The sequence below is a fragment of the Cyprinodon tularosa genome, unplaced genomic scaffold (assembly GCF_016077235.1).
Source record: "Cyprinodon tularosa strain WSP-4 unplaced genomic scaffold, ASM1607723v1 ctg107, whole genome shotgun sequence".
Lineage (NCBI taxonomy): Eukaryota > Metazoa > Chordata > Actinopteri > Cyprinodontiformes > Cyprinodontidae > Cyprinodon > Cyprinodon tularosa.
In genome coordinates, this window is record NW_024037860.1 from 4,021,666 (window position 1) to 4,043,693 (window position 22,028).

At 38.6% G+C, this 22,028-nt stretch overlaps 1 protein-coding gene across 1 annotated transcript in view; it reads right to left on the reverse strand.

The window, feature by feature from the left end:
* LOC119786306 overlaps positions 1–22,028 on the reverse strand; it is a 40,041-nt gene that overhangs the window by 6,289 nt on the left and 11,724 nt on the right. The window contains exons 2-5 of the mRNA XM_038289590.1: positions 4,350–4,383; positions 4,139–4,168; positions 3,717–4,005; positions 3,239–3,396 (exon numbers count right to left, since the gene is read on the reverse strand). Of these exons, the coding sequence (XP_038145518.1) occupies positions 3,239–3,396; positions 3,717–4,005; positions 4,139–4,168; positions 4,350–4,383 (511 nt within the window). The remainder of the gene's footprint in view (positions 1–3,238; positions 3,397–3,716; positions 4,006–4,138; positions 4,169–4,349; positions 4,384–22,028) is intronic.

The following is a 22,028-nucleotide window of genomic DNA, read 5'->3' on the forward strand; positions in this document are numbered from 1 at the left end:
TGAAAGCCGAGCCTGGGTCACTAGATTGGCTTGGATACCTGGATTTTAATAGCTGGTCCAGGAACCATCCAGAGGTGAAAGGCATAAACCCTGGTAAGTAAGCAAATTAAAGCTACAATTATTCAACTAAGAACCCTAAACTGATTTCACCTCAGATTTTAAATAAGTTAAAAAGTATAATAATATAACTAAAGCTCCAGTTCTAGTTAATCATTTATTCATTATCTGCTGGATATAATTTTGCACAACTTAAATAAACATCAGGAAAAATACATGTGGGGAGCAAGAGATGAAGAAGCAACAAAACAACAAGAAACCAGCAAATGGAAACTCCAGCAACCATGTCAAGTTCAGCACAAAATAACTGATCTGACTGAGTGATGTCTTTTTCTTCTCCTCTCGACTCATGAGGAAAATCTCCTTTATGCCCAGCCACTTCAGTCAAAAGTCCCTAAATATGTTAGCCAATAAGCACTGAGCATCCAGCTGTCACGGTGTTGATTCTGTTAAGTTTTCTTTTGAGTATTTGTCACGGGCCCTGGCCTTTTAAGACTGTGCAGGCTTGTTTTCTTATGCAGGTTCAGCTGTGACAGGAATCTTCCTTGTTGGCTGCCTGAAGGCCGCAGAGGAGCAGTAACATGTCAGGACCAGCAGAAGATTGTTAAGCCAATCAGGATGCTAATGAGGCCCACCTGCACCATATAAATGGCTCCTGGAAGGCTTTCAGTTTGGGGACAGCTAGTAGGAAGAAGGTTTTGTTAAGCTGTTCCCTCACCTTTGGTTTCAAGCTGTTTTGGGTAGTTAGAACTCTTTGACCTAGCTTGTTTATTTTTCTGAATCTGGTTTAGGTGGACTTGCTCAAGCCAGAAGCTTGTGTTTGGGAGCTTTGGAGCTCCTTTGTCTTTTCTTTTGGGTTGTTTTGAGTTAAACTTAGTCTGTCTGGTTTGGACAGGTTGTAATTTGATTTGCACTTAACCATTCTTGAATTTGTTTTATTTTCTTTTTTTTTTAATTGGGTTAAGCTGTATTGTGTTTTGGGTCTGTTAAACAATCTTTTGTAATAAATCATTTTACATTCCACTTATTTGACCTATGTTACCTCCCCAGAACCCCTAGACCTTGGGGGCATAACAGTATTCAATTTCACTTTGATCCAAGTTTTTCTTTGTTTTCTAGTTTGATTTGTTTAATTCCTATTTTGTTGTGTTTTATGAATATATGTGAGTTCTTAGTTTTTTCTTGGTTGCCCTCTTGTGCCCTCTTGTGTTGGTCTCCTTTTCCATAGCTCCCATCTAGAATCCTCTGTTCACAGCTGCTCCCAATCAGCTCCTTATTCCTGTCATGTGCGCTGTGTTTGAATTTATGGGCCGTGTCTTCCAAGGACGCGGTCTACCGGGACAGGATCATTTGGAGAAAGCTGCAGAAGGTTATATGATATATAAAGCAGGAAAAGAATGAGTACTGAACTTCTCAACCAGTTTCTTTAAATTTTTTTTTATGATTGTAAAGTAAACAAAGACTTCTCATAAGACTACAGAGTGGAAGAAAGGGGACAACCAGTGGGAGCATGAACACATAAAAGCAAATGTAATGATATAAACCTTAGTTACATTAACATGCTGCTTTCATTTTGCACATCTATGATGTTGCTGCTATTTTCAAATATCCATTACTGTAAAAATGTCCATAGTTGGTTATTTATTCTCCAGGTGCACAGTTTTAAATGTGCGAGCACTTTACAGTACCGTATTTTATTGTTTATATTTTAACTCTACACTATTATATTATTCTTAAGCATTTTACTAAGGTCCACATTTGTGTGACCATTTTTTTTTTCCGATAATCTTGTTGCTGCTGTAAATTTCTCCATTGTGGGACAATAGAGAGATTTTCTATTCAATTCTATAAAAGGGTAGAAAGATATAAGTAAATCTAAACAATGTATGTATAAAAATATATCTGCAAAATATCTTATTTTCAACAACACAAAAATCCATAAGCAAATTGTTCAAAATAGTAATTAAAAAATAAAAATCCTATCAGATTTATAGTCCACGCACTGCAGATATATTAGAATCTGTTCTTAAATTACAGCCAAACCCATTAACACAGAAATGGATAAAAATCTTTAGATAAATCAAACATTATCTGACTGAATATCCATTAAAACAACGATTTTCATTCATTTCAGACTAAACTATTCACATAATTGTATTATATTAAACTGAAATTCCAATATTCACCACTGTTCGGTGCCAAGTACCATTTCCCCTGTAACGGAGCAGCCGGCTTACTTGGTCTCGCAATGAACCCTGGGATATCCAAGGATAGCGAGGATACATTGGACCCGTCCTTAAAATCGGGCAAAAAGAAGGACGCATTTGTTGGATGCATTACGAGGAGTCTTGGAATGCGACCAGACCTTGGCGCCACGCTATGACATAATCGACCTTCGAATCTGGCCTTTGGAAGATGCAGCCCATGAATTCGAACAGAGCCATACTCTCCCTGTGCAGTTCCTTAGTGCTGGTTCGTCTTTTTCTGGCTTCCCACATGAGTTTTTCCCATGAAGTTACCGGGTTTTTGATTACATGTATTTTGTTCTTTGGTTTTTGCGTCAGTTGTTTAATCAAATCCTCCAGAACTTACCTCTGCATTTTGGGGCCTCAAAACCTCAACCAAACCCTCACACCAGGTTAATGACCCACCCCTGCTCAATAGACCCCTAATGCTACATTCACACACATGTGATTTTAGCAGCAAAGAAGCATCTGTTCATTTTTTATGCCTGTCCACATAAAGGTCAGAAGCACCTCAACAGCATCTTTGACGCTCCAGAAGCGTGTTCAGTATAGTCTGTACAGATGTGTCTGATGCTTATGCTGCTACTGTGTTAAATGGCAGAGAGTGGCTTTGCTATATTTGCTGTTGTAAGTAGGTAAAAATAGTGCCAGAGCGCCAGAATAATAAAAGCCAACATATTTTTCAGGCAGGTTACAGCATTTTATGTTAATTTAGGCATTAATACACTGCTTCAGAGGAAAGATCATAGCACTTCACATGAGCACATGCTTGCCTCAGATGCTCAGAAGCCCATGAGTTTTAGTTTGATTGCTCCAATTTATTAAGATGCTCTGGTCCCTTTGTTCAAGACAACAGGAGGACCTTTTGATGTGTCTTGATGCGTGTCAACAATAGACTTTGCAAATCATAGACTTTTAAATTAAATCAGACATACCTGTGCCAGTGCTTTTCACCTCACAAAGAACCAGATGCTTGTGGCCTGGTCTGAACACAGTGACGTATCGCCCCAACGCTGATGTGGGAAAGCTGAAGGCAATCATAACAAGGTTTTTATATTTTATCTCCTGTCCTTGCTCTGTGATGTTGTAAACCCTGGATGAGGAAAAATATCCAAACATACAGCTGATCAGACACTGAATACTACTGAACATTATTGCGACAAAAGATGCAAAAGAAGGAACCACTAAGGAAAGCAGTGAGATTGTGATGGTTGCATTTTAAAAACTTCAATGACTTTCAGCTCTCTGAGACTCAGGCAAAAAATATTTCATTGACTTCCATGTTTGAAAACTGCCTCCAAAGATAAATAATTAAAAACAACTATATTGAATAGATTGACATGTTATTCAAAATATTATTTTAAGGTATAAAAATATGAAATAAATCCCATTAAGGTATCATGTTGTTCTTACAGCCTGTTGTTGGTGCCGTTGTTCTCTAGAGAGTTCCCGATGTAGATCTGAGCTCCAGATATGTAATCTACATCCTCTGGTTTAGTATAGATAGAGATGCAGGAAATGTTGTAAATCCCCTGCAGGTCAATTCTCCACCAGGGGTTAGTCTGTTTCTGGGTGCGACAACATGTATTGGGATTCTCATCAAAGGCTCTGGGAGGGATCAATGGTACGCGTCCATCATCTAAGGTTGAGGACTGAGATGCATTCTTCACTGTCAGATTTTTTCTCTGTTTGTTGCAGAGATCTGGAGATCAAATACAAAAAATAAAAGAAAAAAGATTCAACTTTGTGTTGCATTTAGCTTATATATAGCTTATCTAACGTTTTGATTTATTTCAGCAGAAATTATCTGTTTAACAAAGAATATTTGATCCTACCTGTTGTCTGCACAGCTACATTTTGGGTTGCTGTAAATACCAGAGAAGTTATTGAAATAACACTAATATTTACATTTTTAAAAATCCTTAAAACAACAAATTAATTTCTTTCAAAGTAGATCTGATGTTGTGAATCTGAACTCTTACTTCTCTCTGTAATATTTTTACATTAATGAGAAAGACATTCAGCTGAATAAAATGAGCCACTTACTTATAACCCAGATGAAAACCAAACTCCACAGCATCTTGGAAGGAAAAAAATGTTAGTATGCAGTTAGTGAAAATAGCTGTTGTAAACAATGTACTCAGATTAATGACGGTCTTTCTGAAATGAAACTAGGCAAATAAAAAAAGAAAACTTTCTGTCAGTTCATGTTTAACAGCCTCCCTCACCTCAGCAGTTGGTCCTCGTTCCACTCTGATGTTCACTTAACCGCCTGAGTGAATTCTGCTTCCTCCACTGCAGCTTTCATAGAAATAAATAAATCACACCCTTATTCAAATATTTAGCTGTTAGCTGGTTCATTCAAATTCAGACATTTTTATCTTATTTACATGAGATAAAAAATAAATATTGGTGTGTCCCATATGTCATCTTCACATTGCAATCACAAAATATAAATATGCCCTCAGAGTTTATTAGTGGTATTTCACAGATATACTTTTACACAGTAACATGTAAATGATGTATTTGTCAACTGTTTTTCAAACGAAAAATGGTTGCTTAGTTCCCAGCTACTTCCTGCTACTGAAAATGTTGTTTTTACCACGTGAAATAAACCTTTACCCTACATTGTTTGGGGTTTCACTAATGAAATATGACCTCTTTAGATCATATTAACTTTAGTCACCTTAGCAGGTTGTTTCTCACTGTGAGTTTGTATGAAATGTTATTTGTGGCTAATTTTCAGATAGGTAAATACATTCATTTTTGTTGAGTGTGAGAGTGAGTAAACAGTGAGCTTTTCATCAACAGCTCTGTTCTTCCTGTTTCTTAGTAACCTCAGTTACATTTATGAATGTGCCTTTGATAGACAGAACAGCCCCATTGACAACAGCTGCTCTGACTTTTATAAGAAGTACTACTGAAGTAAATTTAACTAGGTAATCTAAGTACCGCCATACCTACACAATTTAACACTGTAGCAAAGCAGGACTTGTCTTTGTCTGCTTTTTTCTTGCAATAAACAAAGAAATAAGGAGAAAAGGTACATGAGAAGTAGGTGTAAAAAAAAGAAAGGTGGCACAGTGAGTAGCACTGCTGACTTGCAGCAAAAAGGTTCTGGGTTTGATTCCCAGCCCGGGGTCTTTCTGCATGGAGTTTGCATGTTCTCCCTGTATATGTGTGGGTTCTCTCCGGGTATTCCGGCTTCCTCCCTCTGTCCAAAAACATGACTGTTAGGTAAATTTTTTTTAAAGTGTGTGTAGAGTATGCATCTTTGTGCGTCTCGCCAGCTCCCCTTGCGACCCCAGCAGGGATAAGTATGCCAAAAAAAGGGATGGATGGGTTCAATGGACATAGAACAGCAGTAGTTTTTAAAATAGTTCTGAGTGTATATGGATAGGCCTACTGTAATTCAGTCTGATATCGAAGTCTGCGTATGGATGAATGAGAGCGGTGTCCTTCAGCTACGTGTAAAATTTTGATAAGGCTGGGAACATGGATGTCTAGCCATCTGCGAAAGTATACGATGTAAAATAAGATGCTGTGGCAGACTGGAGATGTATAAAATGCCTTTTTAACCGTTAATTAGGGACACTTCCTGGGAGTTGAGGCCAGAGGTGAGTAGCTGCCATTCTGTAACCCTAAGCAATTTCTCTGATCTGAGTAAGATTAGAATTCCTATCAAAATCTGTTGTCATGCCTCCTTGTTATTTAATAAATATAAGTTATGAAGTGTTATTTAAAGAGTTTGTCGCGAGTGATTTCTTTTCAGGGAAAGTGCATCAGGGTGCATACACAGAGCCTATCTTTAACAAGGGACTATTTCACGGTTTGTCATGCCTATGCTTCTCTGATCGAACGCTGTGCTCATTCCATTTCCCACAGTTAGCCTACAGGCTAGCCTCAGTCAGCAGTAGCCTCTCCCCACCCTGGCACTTTTTCCCTAACAGACTTATTAGAATTTCCGCCGTGCTCCCTCGATCCTCCGCAGTTAGACTTTATAGCTAGCCTTTGTCAGCTGTAGCCTCTTCCCACCTTGAAACCATTCCCCAGCTGAATTAGTGCACATTTTTCATCATCTTTGCCTTTATGTTTTCATACCTTTCTAGGTATTGATAAATCATAGACTCAAAGAGTCAAACCACGTGCAAAATTTAATGAGAGTACTGTTTACCTCTGTGGTTGCTAAGGAACATTTTATGCCTCTTAAAATGGAAGCAGTCATTGTAAGGATAGCAGTGGGATGTCACTGCAATGCTATCTATAACATTATATAGATTCCTTCTATTTATTTCCTTCATGTACAGTTCTTAGCAATGTAATTTTCATACAGTTTTGGTAATGCAGACTAAAGCTTGGTTTATACTTGAGGCATCCTCAAAGCATTTTAGACTTCCACACCCCTCTGCATGAAGTCCTTGTCTAGAAAATGTCTGCATGGAGCAGCTAGGAAAATTTGTAACAATTGGGTCAGATGTGGACAGAAAATGTAGGGAGTAAGCCAGCAGACATCTATAGACACCCCATGATTCAGGCCATACATATCATCATCAACAGATTGTTGGAAAACTCCAGAAGAGAAATTACTGTGGCTCTAAAACAGCATGAAAATGCTTTTATAAAGTCTTAAATGCCTGTGTTTTGTACTCCCTTTTGTAGTGGTGTTGTCATCTTGATGTTTGAGCATGTTGACAGGGCTGGCCAGACTGAGGGAAAGCCCCACAGAGTATAAATGCTGTCCATGTGGTAAGCATAATGAACCCTTTAAAAGTTATTTGTTGTAAATATTGTTGATTTTGCAGTGTGCTAGTTGTGGATGTCATTAAAGGCAATTCTTTACTGTTAATAAAAAGTTACATTTACTATTTGTACTTGTTATTTTTGAATATTTTAGAAGAGTGGGACCTGATTTTCATTTATGTGTAGATAATTGAGACATTTAACAATTGTTTTTTTAAGTGCTCTTGGTTTGCCTGATCTTATTAAGTAGTTGTTACCTCTAGGTTTGTTCTAGATCTGTTATAAACCTCCTGTCTTCTGACCCCGCCTTGGATTAATCCTTCTTTATCTTTCTATTCCTCTGCATGCTCCAGCCTCTGTTGGTCGCTGCTCCTCTTCTCTCCTGGATCTCCAAAATCGGCTCTGTCACAAGCTACGGAGTAACCACTCCTCTGGACTTCACTCCTTCTTCTTGGCTTAGACTGAAATTTACCAGGTTGGTAAAGTTCATGCTCTTTATCATTCCCCATCTGAGTTTTCACATCACTGACCTGAGTCTCAGTTTCTACAGAGTATCCAGTGAGCCCACCCCAGCTGACGAGCAGTCGCATGCTTTTAATAAACACTTGTTTCTGAATCTGACCTGTCTGCTTGAATTCTGGGTCCAACGTTCTGAGTGCCTGACACCAAACACCCAGACCAGGAGGTCATAACAATGTTAGATTGATCCATCTTCTGTGGTGGGAAAGCATGTCTTGATTCTAGCTATTCCTAGTCCCGGTCCGAAGCCAGCCTGGAACGGAGAGACTGAACCCAATCCGGTGATGGTATGCTTTGCCCCGCGTGCCCAAACACATACAAAGGCTTAAAATTGAATAAAAATGAGTGTGCCTCATCAGGCTAATGTAGTAAAACAGTTTCACAAAGAATTTGAGTCAGGTCACATGACCTGTAAGCTATGGAAGAAAAGTCCCAGCTTTTGTCTTTAAAAATATCTTTAAAATGGAAAATAGCTTAAAATTGCATAATAGCAAGTGTGCCGTGCATATGTTATCTATTGGCATGATTTTTATAATAGTTTTGTCTTAGCTGGTCATAAGATAAGGAATTTATTGATTTTTGTTTCTCTAGAGTGCTTGGTTCAAGGATTTGTTGACGGTCCATAACTGCACCACCGCGTGTGGGAGCAGCTGAGAGACGCTGGCCAACATCAGAGTCCCTCAGTCGGATCAACCGTTCGCTAGATCCCTCTGACTTCGGGGAGCTTGAATATCTAATATCCAATTTCAAACCAACTTCACCGCGGTGCTGACGGCTCGGTTCTGCTGCACTGTAGTTGACCAAAATCCCGGACGATTTTGAAATTCCCCCTGGACATTTTTTTAGGTATGAAAAGTAGAACATGTCCAGGAAAAGAGGACGTCTGGTCACCCTAGTATGGAGGAGCCATCCCATTCAAAGCTTTAAACACAAACAATAAAAACTTAAGAATTCTAAAATAAACAGAGGTTGATGGGCAGAGTTTGATGAATTGGTGTACTATTTTTTTCTGATCCCTGTTAAAAGACGCAGGCAGTCAAAAAAAAACAACCTTTTTACCTTAGATAAAAGACAGAGGTGATAAAAACACAATTTTAAAATGCTTTTTATTTGTTAGTCCAGTTTAACATCGCTGTCTATGGTGACACCAAGGCTGGTTACTTTGGAGTTTACAAAATCCTTGAAAGGTCCCACATCAGAGATGGAACTGCCAAACACCAACACCTCTGTCTTGCTCTCATTTAGTTTAAGAAAGTTTTTTAATAACCAAGCCTTAACGTCACCCAGACAGTCAAGTAGGGGTGACAGGGGACACTGGCTGTTTATAATAATTGGCAAATAAATTTGACAATCAACTGCATAGAAATGGTACGCTCAGGCTCGTTGCAACAAGGCAAGCAAGCACTGCTCACATGTTCTCGGCACGCAATAAAAACTATGCAGTGCATAAAAAAACAACAAAAAAACAATACATTTTTCTGTACCATTTTGAATCAGTGTATCGTTGGTTTTACAACCTGAAACCAACAATGAAAATATGAGAAACAACTGTCCTCCCCACCAAATTTCGTTACATAACATTGACAAAAAGAAGCACGGTTTTTTCTTGCTATGTCACATTAAATATATTAATAATAGAAAAATGTTTAAGTGATAAATATATCATTATTAATTTATTTTGTGTGGTTGCTTATAGCATATCAGCCTGCGAGACTCTGGATGTGCCAGCCGGTTTTAATGATTAAATTTAACTGCTCTGGCGTATGATCTGGCTGCTTTTGAATGACAGCTTTATATATATTCCTATAAAATCATTTTTACAATAAAGATAAATAGATTTAAGAGTTGGATTTGGATAAATGTTTAATAAAATCTCAGTGTCCTTTAAAATAAGTTCAGTAATGTCCTTATTCCACACATCAAAGATTGCTGCAGGTGCATAAATAAATAACCCCACAGGAAGAAGACATCTGACAGCCAAAATTATTTAGCAGTCTAGGCTTCCAGGACAATGAAACTAAGGTGTGTAACAGCCCTGCTCTACAGCAAGCACTTTAAGATGTTGTTGGGATCTGGAGTTGTTCCACCTTTCCCCAGCAGAGTGTGCCGTGGGTTCTCTGGGCTGGAGCTCACCAGCACACCTGGAGCTCGTCAGCCCATTAGAGGACCCCTCTACTTAAGTAGATGCCAGACCTTTCTTCGACGCCGCAGTGTTAGCTAAGTTTGGTTAGAGAACCTGAGCCTCTTTGTCTTTTGATTTTGTTCCCTAGAGAAAACTGAATTCTAACCAGCCTTTGTCTTGTCGCTCCTAGGAAAACCTGTCTCTCGTGTGAAGCTCTGGGAGAGCTTAACCTGAATCTGCCTGCCTGCCCTAGAGAGCCAAACCTGAAGATCTCACTTTGGAATCCACCTGCTGCTCTCGGAAGGAGAGCTAACCCCTCAATCCAATGTCTGATCCAACAGTCAGAAGTTAGATGCTGCACCTGCTGAGCACTCTGTTAAACCAACAGTCTCTGGACCCAACCGGTTCCCCCCCTCTGAGAAGAAAGCCAGAAACTCTCCAAGGTATAGTCTACAAACATCTGAAAACTAAACAACGTTTCCAATCCTCCTGGTTAACCAACCTGTCATCTCTGCAGACGCCTGAGAATCCAGCCCTGGACCTGTTTCCTGAACGCAGTCTTATTTTGTACGAACATTTAATAAACTCTGTTAAACTTTTCATCTGTCTCCTGGTAGTGTTCTGCATGTGGGGTTGATTCAGAACCAATCATGACAGATGTGCCTGTTCACCGTGGAGCTCAATCTTCCGTGGGACTTGTTTGTTTATGTTTTGCTAAATTCAATTACATGATGAAGCAAAAACAGTTCATGAGTCAATCGGCACATTCTCAGATAAAGTGGCTGAAGCAATTAGATGTGAGAGACCAAATCCGATCTTGCAGTTTTGGGATATTTGTGCTACTTTACATTTAAAGCATATCAAAACAGCATCCAGAAAGTTGCATATATTTGGACAACCATTGCAGAAGTAAAAAGGAATGATATGATAAATATATTTTTAAGAAAAAAATAATATAGTAACATTTCATAAGATTTCTTTTATATTTTTGGATATTAATCATGGGGCAGCACAGTGATGCAGTGGGTAGCACTGTTGCCTTGCAGCCATGAGGTTCTGGGTACGATTACTGGCCCAAGATCTTTCTGCATGCCTGTGTTCTTTTGGTACTCCAGTTTCCTCCCACAGTCCAAAAACATAACTGTTAGGTCAATTGGCATCTCAAAAATTTGTCCTTAAGTTTGAGTGTGTGTGTGTGCGTGATCATCATACGCCTGACTAAGGACTAAGCGGGAGAAGAAGGATGGATGGATGGATATTAATCATGAAATTATTATACTATTATGGTGTTTATGTTAGTAGAAACGCTAAAAAAGAGTTAGAGTTACATGAATTTATACTGTATCGGAAGCTACAGCATACATTTCATTATCATAATGCGAATTTTAGAAGGTGAATGAAAAGTTATGTCTGAAATGTGTAACGTCTCATTTCCTTAAAAGCAGGATCCTTGCTCTGGCCAGAGTAGGACTCTTACATACTATATATCTCATTAACAACAAGTTGTTATGTTTATTTTAGTTAAGTGGGCAAAATAACTTAAATTAAAAGTTAACTAATGAACATTGCTGCTGTAATGTCTTATTAGTTTACTAAGCCATGTAAAAAGAGCACAAACATCATCTGTTTTGCAAATCACATGCTCTGATACACAAAAAATTAGAAGGAACATCATGAGTGGACATTTAAATTAAGCGATTGTCAAGGCAGGACAGTACAATGACATTGTTATTGGAATATGTCTCGAGAGGCATAGTCCTTCAAAAAAATTTGCTTGGGAAAGACGAGTAGGGATCTGACCAAACTCATTTCCATCAGGCAACAATAAATGTTTTAAAAGCTGCCATTAGATGCTTCTAACCTATGGAGAGCAATTTGAATCTAAATAAATATATAAATAAATGCTGTTATTCATACATTAATTTCACCAAGAAGTAAAACAAAACTAAACCAAAAAGAAAATGATCTCATATTGTTATAATTTAAATTAATTTTACAATGGCTTTTCATATCTTCCATATATAATTGGGTTTTTGGCATGTATTTATTTCCTTAAACATCTTTTTGTATAACCTAAATAGCATTCTCTAAAAGATCAGATCCATTGTAGTCTTTTCCAGGAAGACTCTATATCTAGTTGCCTTACTTTCCTGTTTTCTTTCACTCTCTGTGTTCCTCCTCTCTTTGCAACTTTATATTTCATTTCAACAAGAACAGTGTTGTTCTAAAAACATACACTGTGCCATAAAAAAAGTATATGCAAATAAGATGCAAAAACCAAATGCAAGACTATACTTTAACTGTACTTTAACTGTACTTTTATGCTCAAAGGTTTGACTATGAAGGAAGTGAAATATATTCAAATCAGGCATAGGAATGAGAAACAGCTTTTTCAGGGAACTAATTTGACTCTGTACAGCCTGTATTTTCTGTACAGCCTCTTTACAAAAAATATTGTTCACTCACCTGTGAAAAAGTATTAGCAGATTGTTTTATTAGCAGATTGTTGAAAAAAGTAATATAAAATTAAACTATGTATTTTTACTCCCAGTGACCTACTACTGCATGACAGAACGACAAGAGGATTAATTATGGGGCAGAGAGCTGAAGTTTCGAGAGAGGTGTACCAATACAATACATCACTGTAGTAAAACCAGAGGTCAAGCATCTGGTTCTTTCTGATTTGAACATCCTAGGCACTGAGATAGGTAGAGTTGATTTCATTTTCAATCACAAAGGTAGATGGTTTAATGGTTTAATGTCTCCATAAATATTTAAACGTTTGTCAATGAAACATATATGTCAATTTTCCAATTTACATTATGAATTTTGATTATTTCTATATTTATTTCTGTGTAAATCATTTATACCTTTAGCTCAACCATTTTCATCCTCTCAAAACAATGTCCTTTGTTATGTTGCATGATACCTTTGCACTTATTTTCTAACCTTCTACCATGATTCTTAATATTGGATCACTCTTTTTGGTGGAATATTAGTTTTTTCAAACTGGGTGGTTTTCTGGTACTGATTCTAACCTTAGGTAAAATTGAGGTCAAAGTATATTCTGAACCTTGAGGCTCCTCTACTTTATTTATTTATTCCTAAACTAGTTCTGATTTGTTATTGTCCTGTCGGAGCAACCAGACATGTCATGTTTTAACCACCTGACCAAACTGTTACCTCTGGTAAATTGGTTTGTATATTTAAGAACAGCAAAGACTCATCTTTATTAATTATAATTTATATATAATTTATAAAGTATTACAGGTTTTGTGTTTCTTCTCTGTGATCCAGTTTTCAAAAGCTCACAAACTTTCAAGCATGCAAAATCCATGTCTACAGGCTTCGATCACTTATTTTAAGACAAAATGACTTATCTAGATTCAGATTTTTTGCAGTATGTCACTATGATCATATCCAAACATCAACATATAGTTCTTTGTGATGTAAAGATCACTGGCAGAAAGGCTGGTATGTGAACCATGTTAATCAACTTTAATTAAAGGAAGGATATATTCAGTAAGGGTTTAGAATTTTTATGTAATGGTCAGGCTTTGACAAGAAAACATATTGCATAACTTAAAGAGTTGGTTAGTTATCCAGTCTGTGTGGGTTGTGTTTTTGTTTGTTTTCCCTCCACCACCAGGTGGCGCCTGGTTCTCGTTGGCCCTCTCACACACTTGCGGATGGTTGCCTCATTACCGGAGGACTCTTACGCTGCTGAACTACCTCGACGCCAGAGTGTTTGCCAGTTTTGGGAAGTCATCCTGGAAACTGGATGTTTTGGACCTTCTCCCCCTGGAAGGATCGTCTGTGCTTCAAACTGAGCTGGGGATTCAAACTGGAGGTTTGGATCTACGTTTCCCCAAGGATTGTTTGAGCTTCACACTGAGCAGGGGATCCATCTCCACAAGATCCGTTCAAGTGATGAAGGAAATCTAAGTGGCATTCAGCTCCTCCGTTTCCTCAAGGAAACAACTTAACCTGGGTAAACACTGTCCGTCCTCCAACGAGCAAACCTATTTCTGGAACAACCCGCACCGACTGGATTCAAAGAAAGACACCATTTCTGGAAACGTGAGTCCAGTTGCTATTACTCCCTTTTGCAAATCGAAGCTCAAATTTCCCACTGAGCCTGAACTAACCACAGGAACTTCCCCTTCTCTTTTCAGTCCCGGTTCGCCGGTGTTCAGAGCAGCACTAGACCCATCCCTACCAGTTCTCAATAAACCTGTTAAACCTTGACCTTGTCTCTCTCATTGGTTTTCTGCATGTGGGTCAGATCTTTGAATAAAATCATGACAGATTTGCCTATTTAGCAAAATTATAGAACCTGATTGTTGGTCTAAGGTGTTTTATTATGGGTAGTATCATTGTCTGGTGTCCTACTCAACAATAATGTAGATGACCCAGAATTTCGAGCGTCATCAAGTGTTAGAGAAAGTTTTATCTGCCTCATTGAGGAACAAATCTCCTCCAACAAAGCTGAGATAGTTTCTTCCTTCTCTTAAAAACTCAAAGATTAATTTGACCCTCCAGAAAAACAGTTGTTAAATTTAACATCTATATAGGCAACCAAGCAATAGGTACTTAAACCAAGCTTTTTTGTTGTTTTTCTCTGTTTAAGAACCAATTTTTAAACTACTTGAGGAAAACAATACCTGGGAAAAAAGCCCTGTAGCCTGGACCTGAAAATAACACTTGCCACTCACCAAATGCTACCAAATTTTTCATTTGGCGAGCTAATGCCACGGCATCGTTCACCACAGGTGAGTAAATGTTTGGACCACAATTGCACTTCTGTCATGTCCTTTAATCTTTTATCAAAGCAAAACTGAAAAACCAAAATGAAAACTTGAACAGAACCAAAAAGTCCAGAGAAACAGATACGACACCAAGAAGTTATGGGGTTATGGGCTTCTGCATGAGATAAGGATGCCTTGATGCTGGGACAACACACTTCCCATTGTCCAGTGCTATGGCCATTTTGAAGTGTCGCGATTTTAATGTTCAATGCTCATTCAGGGTGGATGCCGCATTAATATTGTGGATTTATATTCTATTCAATTCCCAGCCATCTGGGAATATATATTTCTGATACTTTAAGATGTCTATTACCCTCCCCAGTAGGGGTGGTAAATTGTAATGATCTCAGAATATTGGACCCAGAATTCAAGGCGAGACCGGCAGTGGGAAAGTTCAAAGCATTTATTAAACACAAACAGGTGCGTGGGGCTGCTCGTCTGCTGCGGGTCTGATCTCTGCAGGGATAGGAGAATACAGGTCAGTGACTGGATGTGGAGCTGAACGCGACTTGGAGCAAAGTCACTGACCTGATTCAAAGTTCAGTCCATTCGCGGAGAACTTCAGCAGAATCCAAAAGAGAGGTTTGACCGCAGTTGCGGCGGCCACGCCCCCAGAGTTCCTAGAGAGCGAGCAGCAGACGCTGAGCAGCAACAGAGTCCAGAAGGGAAATCCAAGGCCAAAGTCAGAAGACAGTTCCAGGTTCAGAAGCCGGTAGAATCCAGGATCAGAGCAGACAGGGGGAAGGCAAAACTCGAGATCCACAGGACAGAAAACTGATCATAATCAGGGAAGCAGACAGACTAAAGAAAGCTAGGAAACGTCTCACCAAAACACACAAATAACCTGGCGCTGATGGGAGGCAAACACACAACTTAAATAGTAGAGGAACCAGGTTAAAATGATCGGCGATACAGTAATCAGCCGCAGAACCAATTAGACAGGGGAGCAAGGAGCAAAGGAAAAAACCAAACCATCAGCGCAAAGATCATGACATAAATATCTTATTTAATCAGATTTTACAGTATTTTGGCTGTCATATATTGTTTATGAAAAATAAATGAAAGAGTGATTTGAGCACTAATCATGGTCAAACATTTAATTCTGTAAATACATGGAATAAATTCACCTCAACTTCTATTCAAATTATAAGAGTTTATTAACAAATAATCCCTCAGCTCCAGGTCAAAAATATTTCAGTTTAACACTCTTAACTAAAACTAATGAAACTCAACTTAACTAAACTACAACGTAGAAAGAGGAAAGGGAAACATGTTTGAAAACCATATTACAGTTTAAAATGGATTTTGTGTTTGAAACCAAAGTTTATCTAGAAGAATTTGGGATATGTTAAAATTAGCTTTTCACTAATTTAGAGAAATTAGAATGTTTTCAGACCACAATGCAAATCCATGAGGTGAATAACACACCTCTCACACACACACACACTCACACACACACATACATTGTACCAGAGACTGCACCTTACCTGCACTACCTCAGCCTGGAATATACTATTGCTGCTGTTTTTATTGCTTTTATTGTAATGTATACTCTATATTTATCTTATCTTCTTTTACATGTTCAATGTTAAATATTGAATGTTAACATTAAATGTCATATGTTCTTTGTACTGTATTTATTATTGACCACTTAAAGTTACCAGTCTATCACTGTTATCTGTCATGTCCCGCACTTTATGTCAGTCTATAAATGTCAGTCTTGTATATTTCTTGTATATTTCATTTCCCTTGTATGTCTTGTGCATATGAAGAAAGTGACAATAAAAGCTGACTTGACTTGACTTGGATAAAACATTATCTGGGCAAATAATGTTTTATTAAATGATTTGCTTAATCAAGAACCAGTAACCTTTAGTCAAATGATTCTTTACCCTCTTTCAAATAGCCAGCAGCGAATAGACAGCTTCAACAACAGCTCAACACATGTTACTATAGCATAGCGTGCAGTTCACCCTGTTAGCTTGTCTTTACTCCTCAGTAAACACATGAAATGATCAACGTCATCAAAAGACATATTGTTTGTTCTGTCCCTAATCATGCCTGACATGCAAACCTTTTTGTCCACGTCCATTTGGAAGGCTTGAGTTTCATCCAGGAACAGCTCAGCAGTCAGGCCAACAACCAGGGGTTTCTTTGTCTCAGTGGTTCACACCAAGGCAGGCTTCATCCAGTCTGGCTCTATTAGTTCTGAAACTCAAGAGAAATGTGTTGCAAGAAGTCTGTTTTACAGCAGTTTGGTTCTGAAAGGTTCTGACTTACCCTTGATGATTCTAAAGATCTGGGTACCTTTGGGCCTGGGATCTCCATCTTGCCAGAGATCCTGCTGAAGCGGACCCCAGCTTCATGTGCAAGAGAGCAGGAAAACAGAAAGAGGTCCGGTCTGTTCTGTGGTTTTCTTGTCCTAACAGAGAGGGGGGCTGGCTGGTCATACCTCTGTTGGAGGTCCTGTGGAGGATTTGGCTGAAAAGGGGAGGTTGGAGAGATATTATAGCTGGTTATTCACCAAACTTGTAACCTCTAATCTGGTCATCATGTCAGGATGAAACATGGTTCCCAATGTCCAAGAACCATGATCATGGCATTTGGCACAACAGGAGGTTGAAGCAGATGGCATAGCTTAGAATTTCTGATACGTATTTTTAGTCATCCTTTTGATCTTTCTATTTCTTTATCATCCTTTTGACTCTACACCTTTTTTCATAATATGTAATCCAGTTACGATATATGATGGTTTACTTGTTTATTTGTGTTACTTTGTGTGATGTTTGGGGGGGATTTACGAAACACGCTCGATTAGAATTATATACTGAGATTATGTAACGCTTACGACATCCATCAGAAGAGACAAGGCATACATCTCTTTTGGGTTCGGAAATGATTGATAGAATGGACTGCTTGCAGTGGTGGCTGGTCAAAAGAGGGAACTAGAGTGCCTCCTCACCCACCCAATGACCTTGATTAACACAAAAAACAAATAAAAATTAAATGATAAAATATCTTAATTATATTTTTTAGATTTGCAAGATACATTTTTAATATTTAATGATGAGTAAAGTAAACTGTCATTAAAATGTTGTACATACACAGTAGCTCCTCTGCAATGCAAAATGATAGAAGAGCTCGGGGTGCGCAATGGCAGGAGTTGCAGTGCGGCTGATCAACAGGTCGAGTCGTGGAAGTGAAGTCCCTTAAAGCAGACTTACAAAGATAAGTTGGAGGTGAAATCTTTTGGACCTGATCAGATGACCATCCAAATTAATAAGCAGTCCAGTCTTCATGAATCAGGAAGATATTGAAATTCAATGTTTTCCTAATTTATAACAAGGAAAGAAAAAAATCTGGAGAACGATAAAGCCAATGAATGCATAAGAAGAGATTGTGGTTACCCAGTTTAAATTAATGATAAAGCAGCACTGACCAATGAACAAAAAGCGGTAATATAAAGTTAAAATACATAGTTCAAGTAATATTGGTGAAGAATGGAGGAAGGGCAGTGAAAGAACATTTAATTATTAGGAAGAAAATCTTTCAGTAATGAACCTTTTTAATAGTGGAGCTAATGCGTTGACTAAGAAGATAAGATGCCAACTCCAGGGAATGATAATCATATAAATAATATAAAAACAAACTGGAAGGGTATTCAAGACATTATTTATGGTTAGGGTTTGTGGTAAATTATCCAAGAGTTGGAAATAGGCTATAGTGGTCCCAATACCAAAGCTTGGGAAAGATTCTTCAAGACCCAAAAATCATACATTATCGTGTTATGTAAAGTTAACAAGTAAACATGTTAATAGATAGGGCAATACATGTAAGAGTTGGTTAGAATTTTTCAGGGAAGTACTGGATAGAAAATTGTACCCTGCAAAATAGCATATTTAGTCCTTTATTATTTGCTGTTATGATAAACCATGCATTACAAGAAATACAAAGTGTTCACTTTCTGTAGACAATGAAGCTATTTGGAAAAGTGAAAGGAAGATAAAATATCTTGTTTCAAAAGTACAACAAGCAATTCCCAATATAGAAACAATATCTTTTAGATTGGCTTCTAAATGTTCTGTTGAAACAAAAGTAAAAATATTTACACATAAAATGAAAAAGGATATAAAACAAAAGATGTATAATCAGAAACTTGAAGGGGTGGAACAATATAAATGTTTAGAATTTGGTATGATGAAAAATTAACCTGGAATAAATGCACATTGAAAATTTAAGGGACTACTGGCACAAAGGCACAAAGATGGACATGGTTACATTTATGTATTTCAAAATAGAGCTTTCATTTTTTCACTGGTTGTTACAGATTTCATATTACTACATAAGTTATTTTTGTACCGCTGAGGTGCAATAAAGCATGTTCATTAACCTTTAAGAAACCTGTCTGAATCTGTCTTGAGAGTGGCTCCTTTTTGGAAATCAAAATATGGTCACCCTATATTTGAATGAGAACAAAGCAATGCTAACATTACAATCATGTAGAAATCATAAAACTTCCTAAAGCAAAAAGATAAAATTAAATTCCTCATAATCAGACTTGTTGAACCAAAGATAGTCTCCATGGCTCCACTCAGGTCACAGTCCTCATCTTAGGCACCATTAGCCCAGCATTCGAAATACACTAAATGATCATCAACCCAGAACCAAAAGTCCAGGGTGCAGGTGTAATGAAGGCCGAGCCATATGAAGGGACTGCTGGCCTTCTCAGCCTCCAGCTCAGCAAAGGCCTGCATCTGTTGATCCAGGATGGAGGCCAGATCTCTGTGGTTATCTCTGCAGTGGTACAGGGCCTCTTCCCTGGTCTTGTTTTCCGTAATTAGTCCAAAAGGTGATTCTTAAACAGAGAAAAGGCCAAACTTGGGTTAAATAAAGTTTGGGAGGCACAAACCTATAAACATTTTGAAACAACATTTTCTTGGAGGGTCCAATAAATTATGTGATTTATTAAGAAAAGGAAGAAACTAAATCAGTTTTTTTGGAAGCATTTGTGCTCCTCAGTCAAACAAATTAAACTATCTCAAACACTTATCTGTCACACTTGTTTGTAGGACACCAGACAGAGATTCTACCCAGAATAAAATACCTCAAACCAATTCATTACTAATTATAAGCCTTTGTATGGTGAGAGTTTATAAACAGGGATCACATACCAATCTTTGTGCCGGTGATGTGTATGTCACAAATGATCATATATTGGTGTTTGTGTATGAAAAGAGTGACATAGCGCCCCAACACTGATGGTTGAAGCTCATAGATATTGAACTGGTCTGTTTGGAAGTTGGTGATGTTTTGAATCCTATATTTAAGAGAAGAAAAACAAACCATGTCACAATTTGGCCGAAAATATTAACTACAATCAGCTAGAAATTGTTAACAATCAATAACTTCATTTGCAGCTTAATTAATGCAGCTGCTCTGAAGATACTAATGGAGCAGAAATCTGGAATATTCACAACAGACAGAGACAGAAAAAAGTCGTAGTATGGGTCGCTCTTATAAATGATACACCATGTATCAAGAAATATCTCTGTTTAAATAAAGGAAAACAGATGAAAAACGATACCTGTGGGATTCACATAAGGATTAGACTGTTTGTAAACTATGTCTGACATGACATTCAATCATGAACCATTCAGTGAGACTTTAAGCACCATTGTCAAAAAAAAAAAGCTTCAGACAAATATCTAACCATAAGGTAGATTAGGGGTTTCTAATACCCCATTTACACTACCCTTGAAAAACCGTGCCGAGACCGGTCCAAGCTTAGTAACTGAGATAACTTATCCTGTGTCAATGGAAAGCAAACTGAACTGAACAGAGCTATACACAACTGAGCCGGGATAACTGCAGACCAGTTCCAGAGTTGGGCTCGGCTCGGTTTTTCCCTGGCTCGGTTCTCTGATAACAAGAGCGCATGAGCATGAGCAGAACGCATCATCTCCGTCTGGCTGCACATACCGATTCACACTCCATTCCAGTAGTTGGCGGTAATGCCCCTCCGGAAACAGAAGAAGAACAACTTCTTAAACTATAAACAACAATCAAAATCTTCTCCACGCAACAATTTAAATAATGGCATCTTAAATAATAACACTGAAGTACAGCTCGTTCAGCTCTATATACGGGTCAGCCCAGCTATTGGGGCCAGATAATCTTGTACCGGTAAGTTTGTTAGTTTAAGTTATTCCAAGGCTCATGTCCCTGTCCCCAGAGGCCAGTGAGTTGAGAGGGTTTTGGTGTTTGTCTCCTGTATCCTGATCGTTTCCTGGCTCTTTCCCGCTCTCTGTTCCGTTTTGGCTCAGTGGAGTTGAAGCTAGTTTATCTGGCTCCTATGTGGAGTATAGTCTAAAGTTCTGCAGTTATCCTGGTACCATGTCTTGTCTGCATCTGAGCGTGTCTGCCTGAGTTCACTGCAGGACTCATGGATTCTTGGAACCCTGAATCTGTCTGTCCTTGTGTGGATCGGAAACCCTGACTGGGCTACAGACTCCTGGATTCCAGAACTTTCCTGTCTGATCTGTTTTCCCTGACCTGGATTGGATTCCTGCGCGGTTCACTGGGGTTGCTGCTCTGGGCAGCTCTGCGCTGCAGCTTATTTGGCAGTCCATCAGCTGGATCCTGCCTTCCTCTTAGAGCAGGGGTGTCAAACTGGTTCCAGAAAGGGCCGTGCTATTGCTTGCTTGGAAAGAAATCTTGCAGCCACATGGCCCTTTCTGGAACCAGTTTGACATCCCTGTCTTAGAGGATGGACTGAACTGGTACAACATGTAAGTTACTCACACTGGTAACCATCTCACATCAGATGATTGTTGTCACTTACCTGTGTTTTTCTCCTCCAGAGGCTCAGTGATTGTGTGGTGCCGGGCCTCCACCCTGCAGCCACTGCGGGCCGCAGATCCAGAGCTCCACGTTTCCTGTTGTTTTTGTCATGATTTTATCTAAAGATCTGACCCACAAGCAGAAAACAAAACAGAGAGAACAGGGAAAAGTTTAGCAGGTTTTATTGTGAATTGGTAAGGCAAGGCAAGGCAAGGCAAGGCAAATATATAGCACAATTCAGTACAAAGACAATGCAAAGTGCTTTACATGATTAAAATACAGGAAGATAAAACAGAATCAAAGCAAGTAGGAAAAAAAATGAATAAAAAAAATAAAAAAAAATGCAGAAACAAAAAAGAATATTAAAAACAGTTGGGTTAGCATTTGATCAAAAATTTCTCCTTGGGCAGTTGACAATTAGAGAGGAGCCCAGTGCTGCTCTGAACACTGTCGAACCGGGAATGAAAAGTGAAGGGGAAGATTCTCCGGTTAGTTCAGACTCAGTGGGAAATTTTTATCTTTGATTGAAGAAGGGAATACAGGCAACAGCACTCATAATAGACTTGTTTGTTGGAGGGCGGAGGGGGTTTAACCAGGTTGAGGTGTTTCCTTGAGGAACTGATGACCTGACTGCCACTTAGATTTCCTGCGGTACTTGAACAGTTCCTTGTGGAGATGAATCCCCTGCTCAGAGAG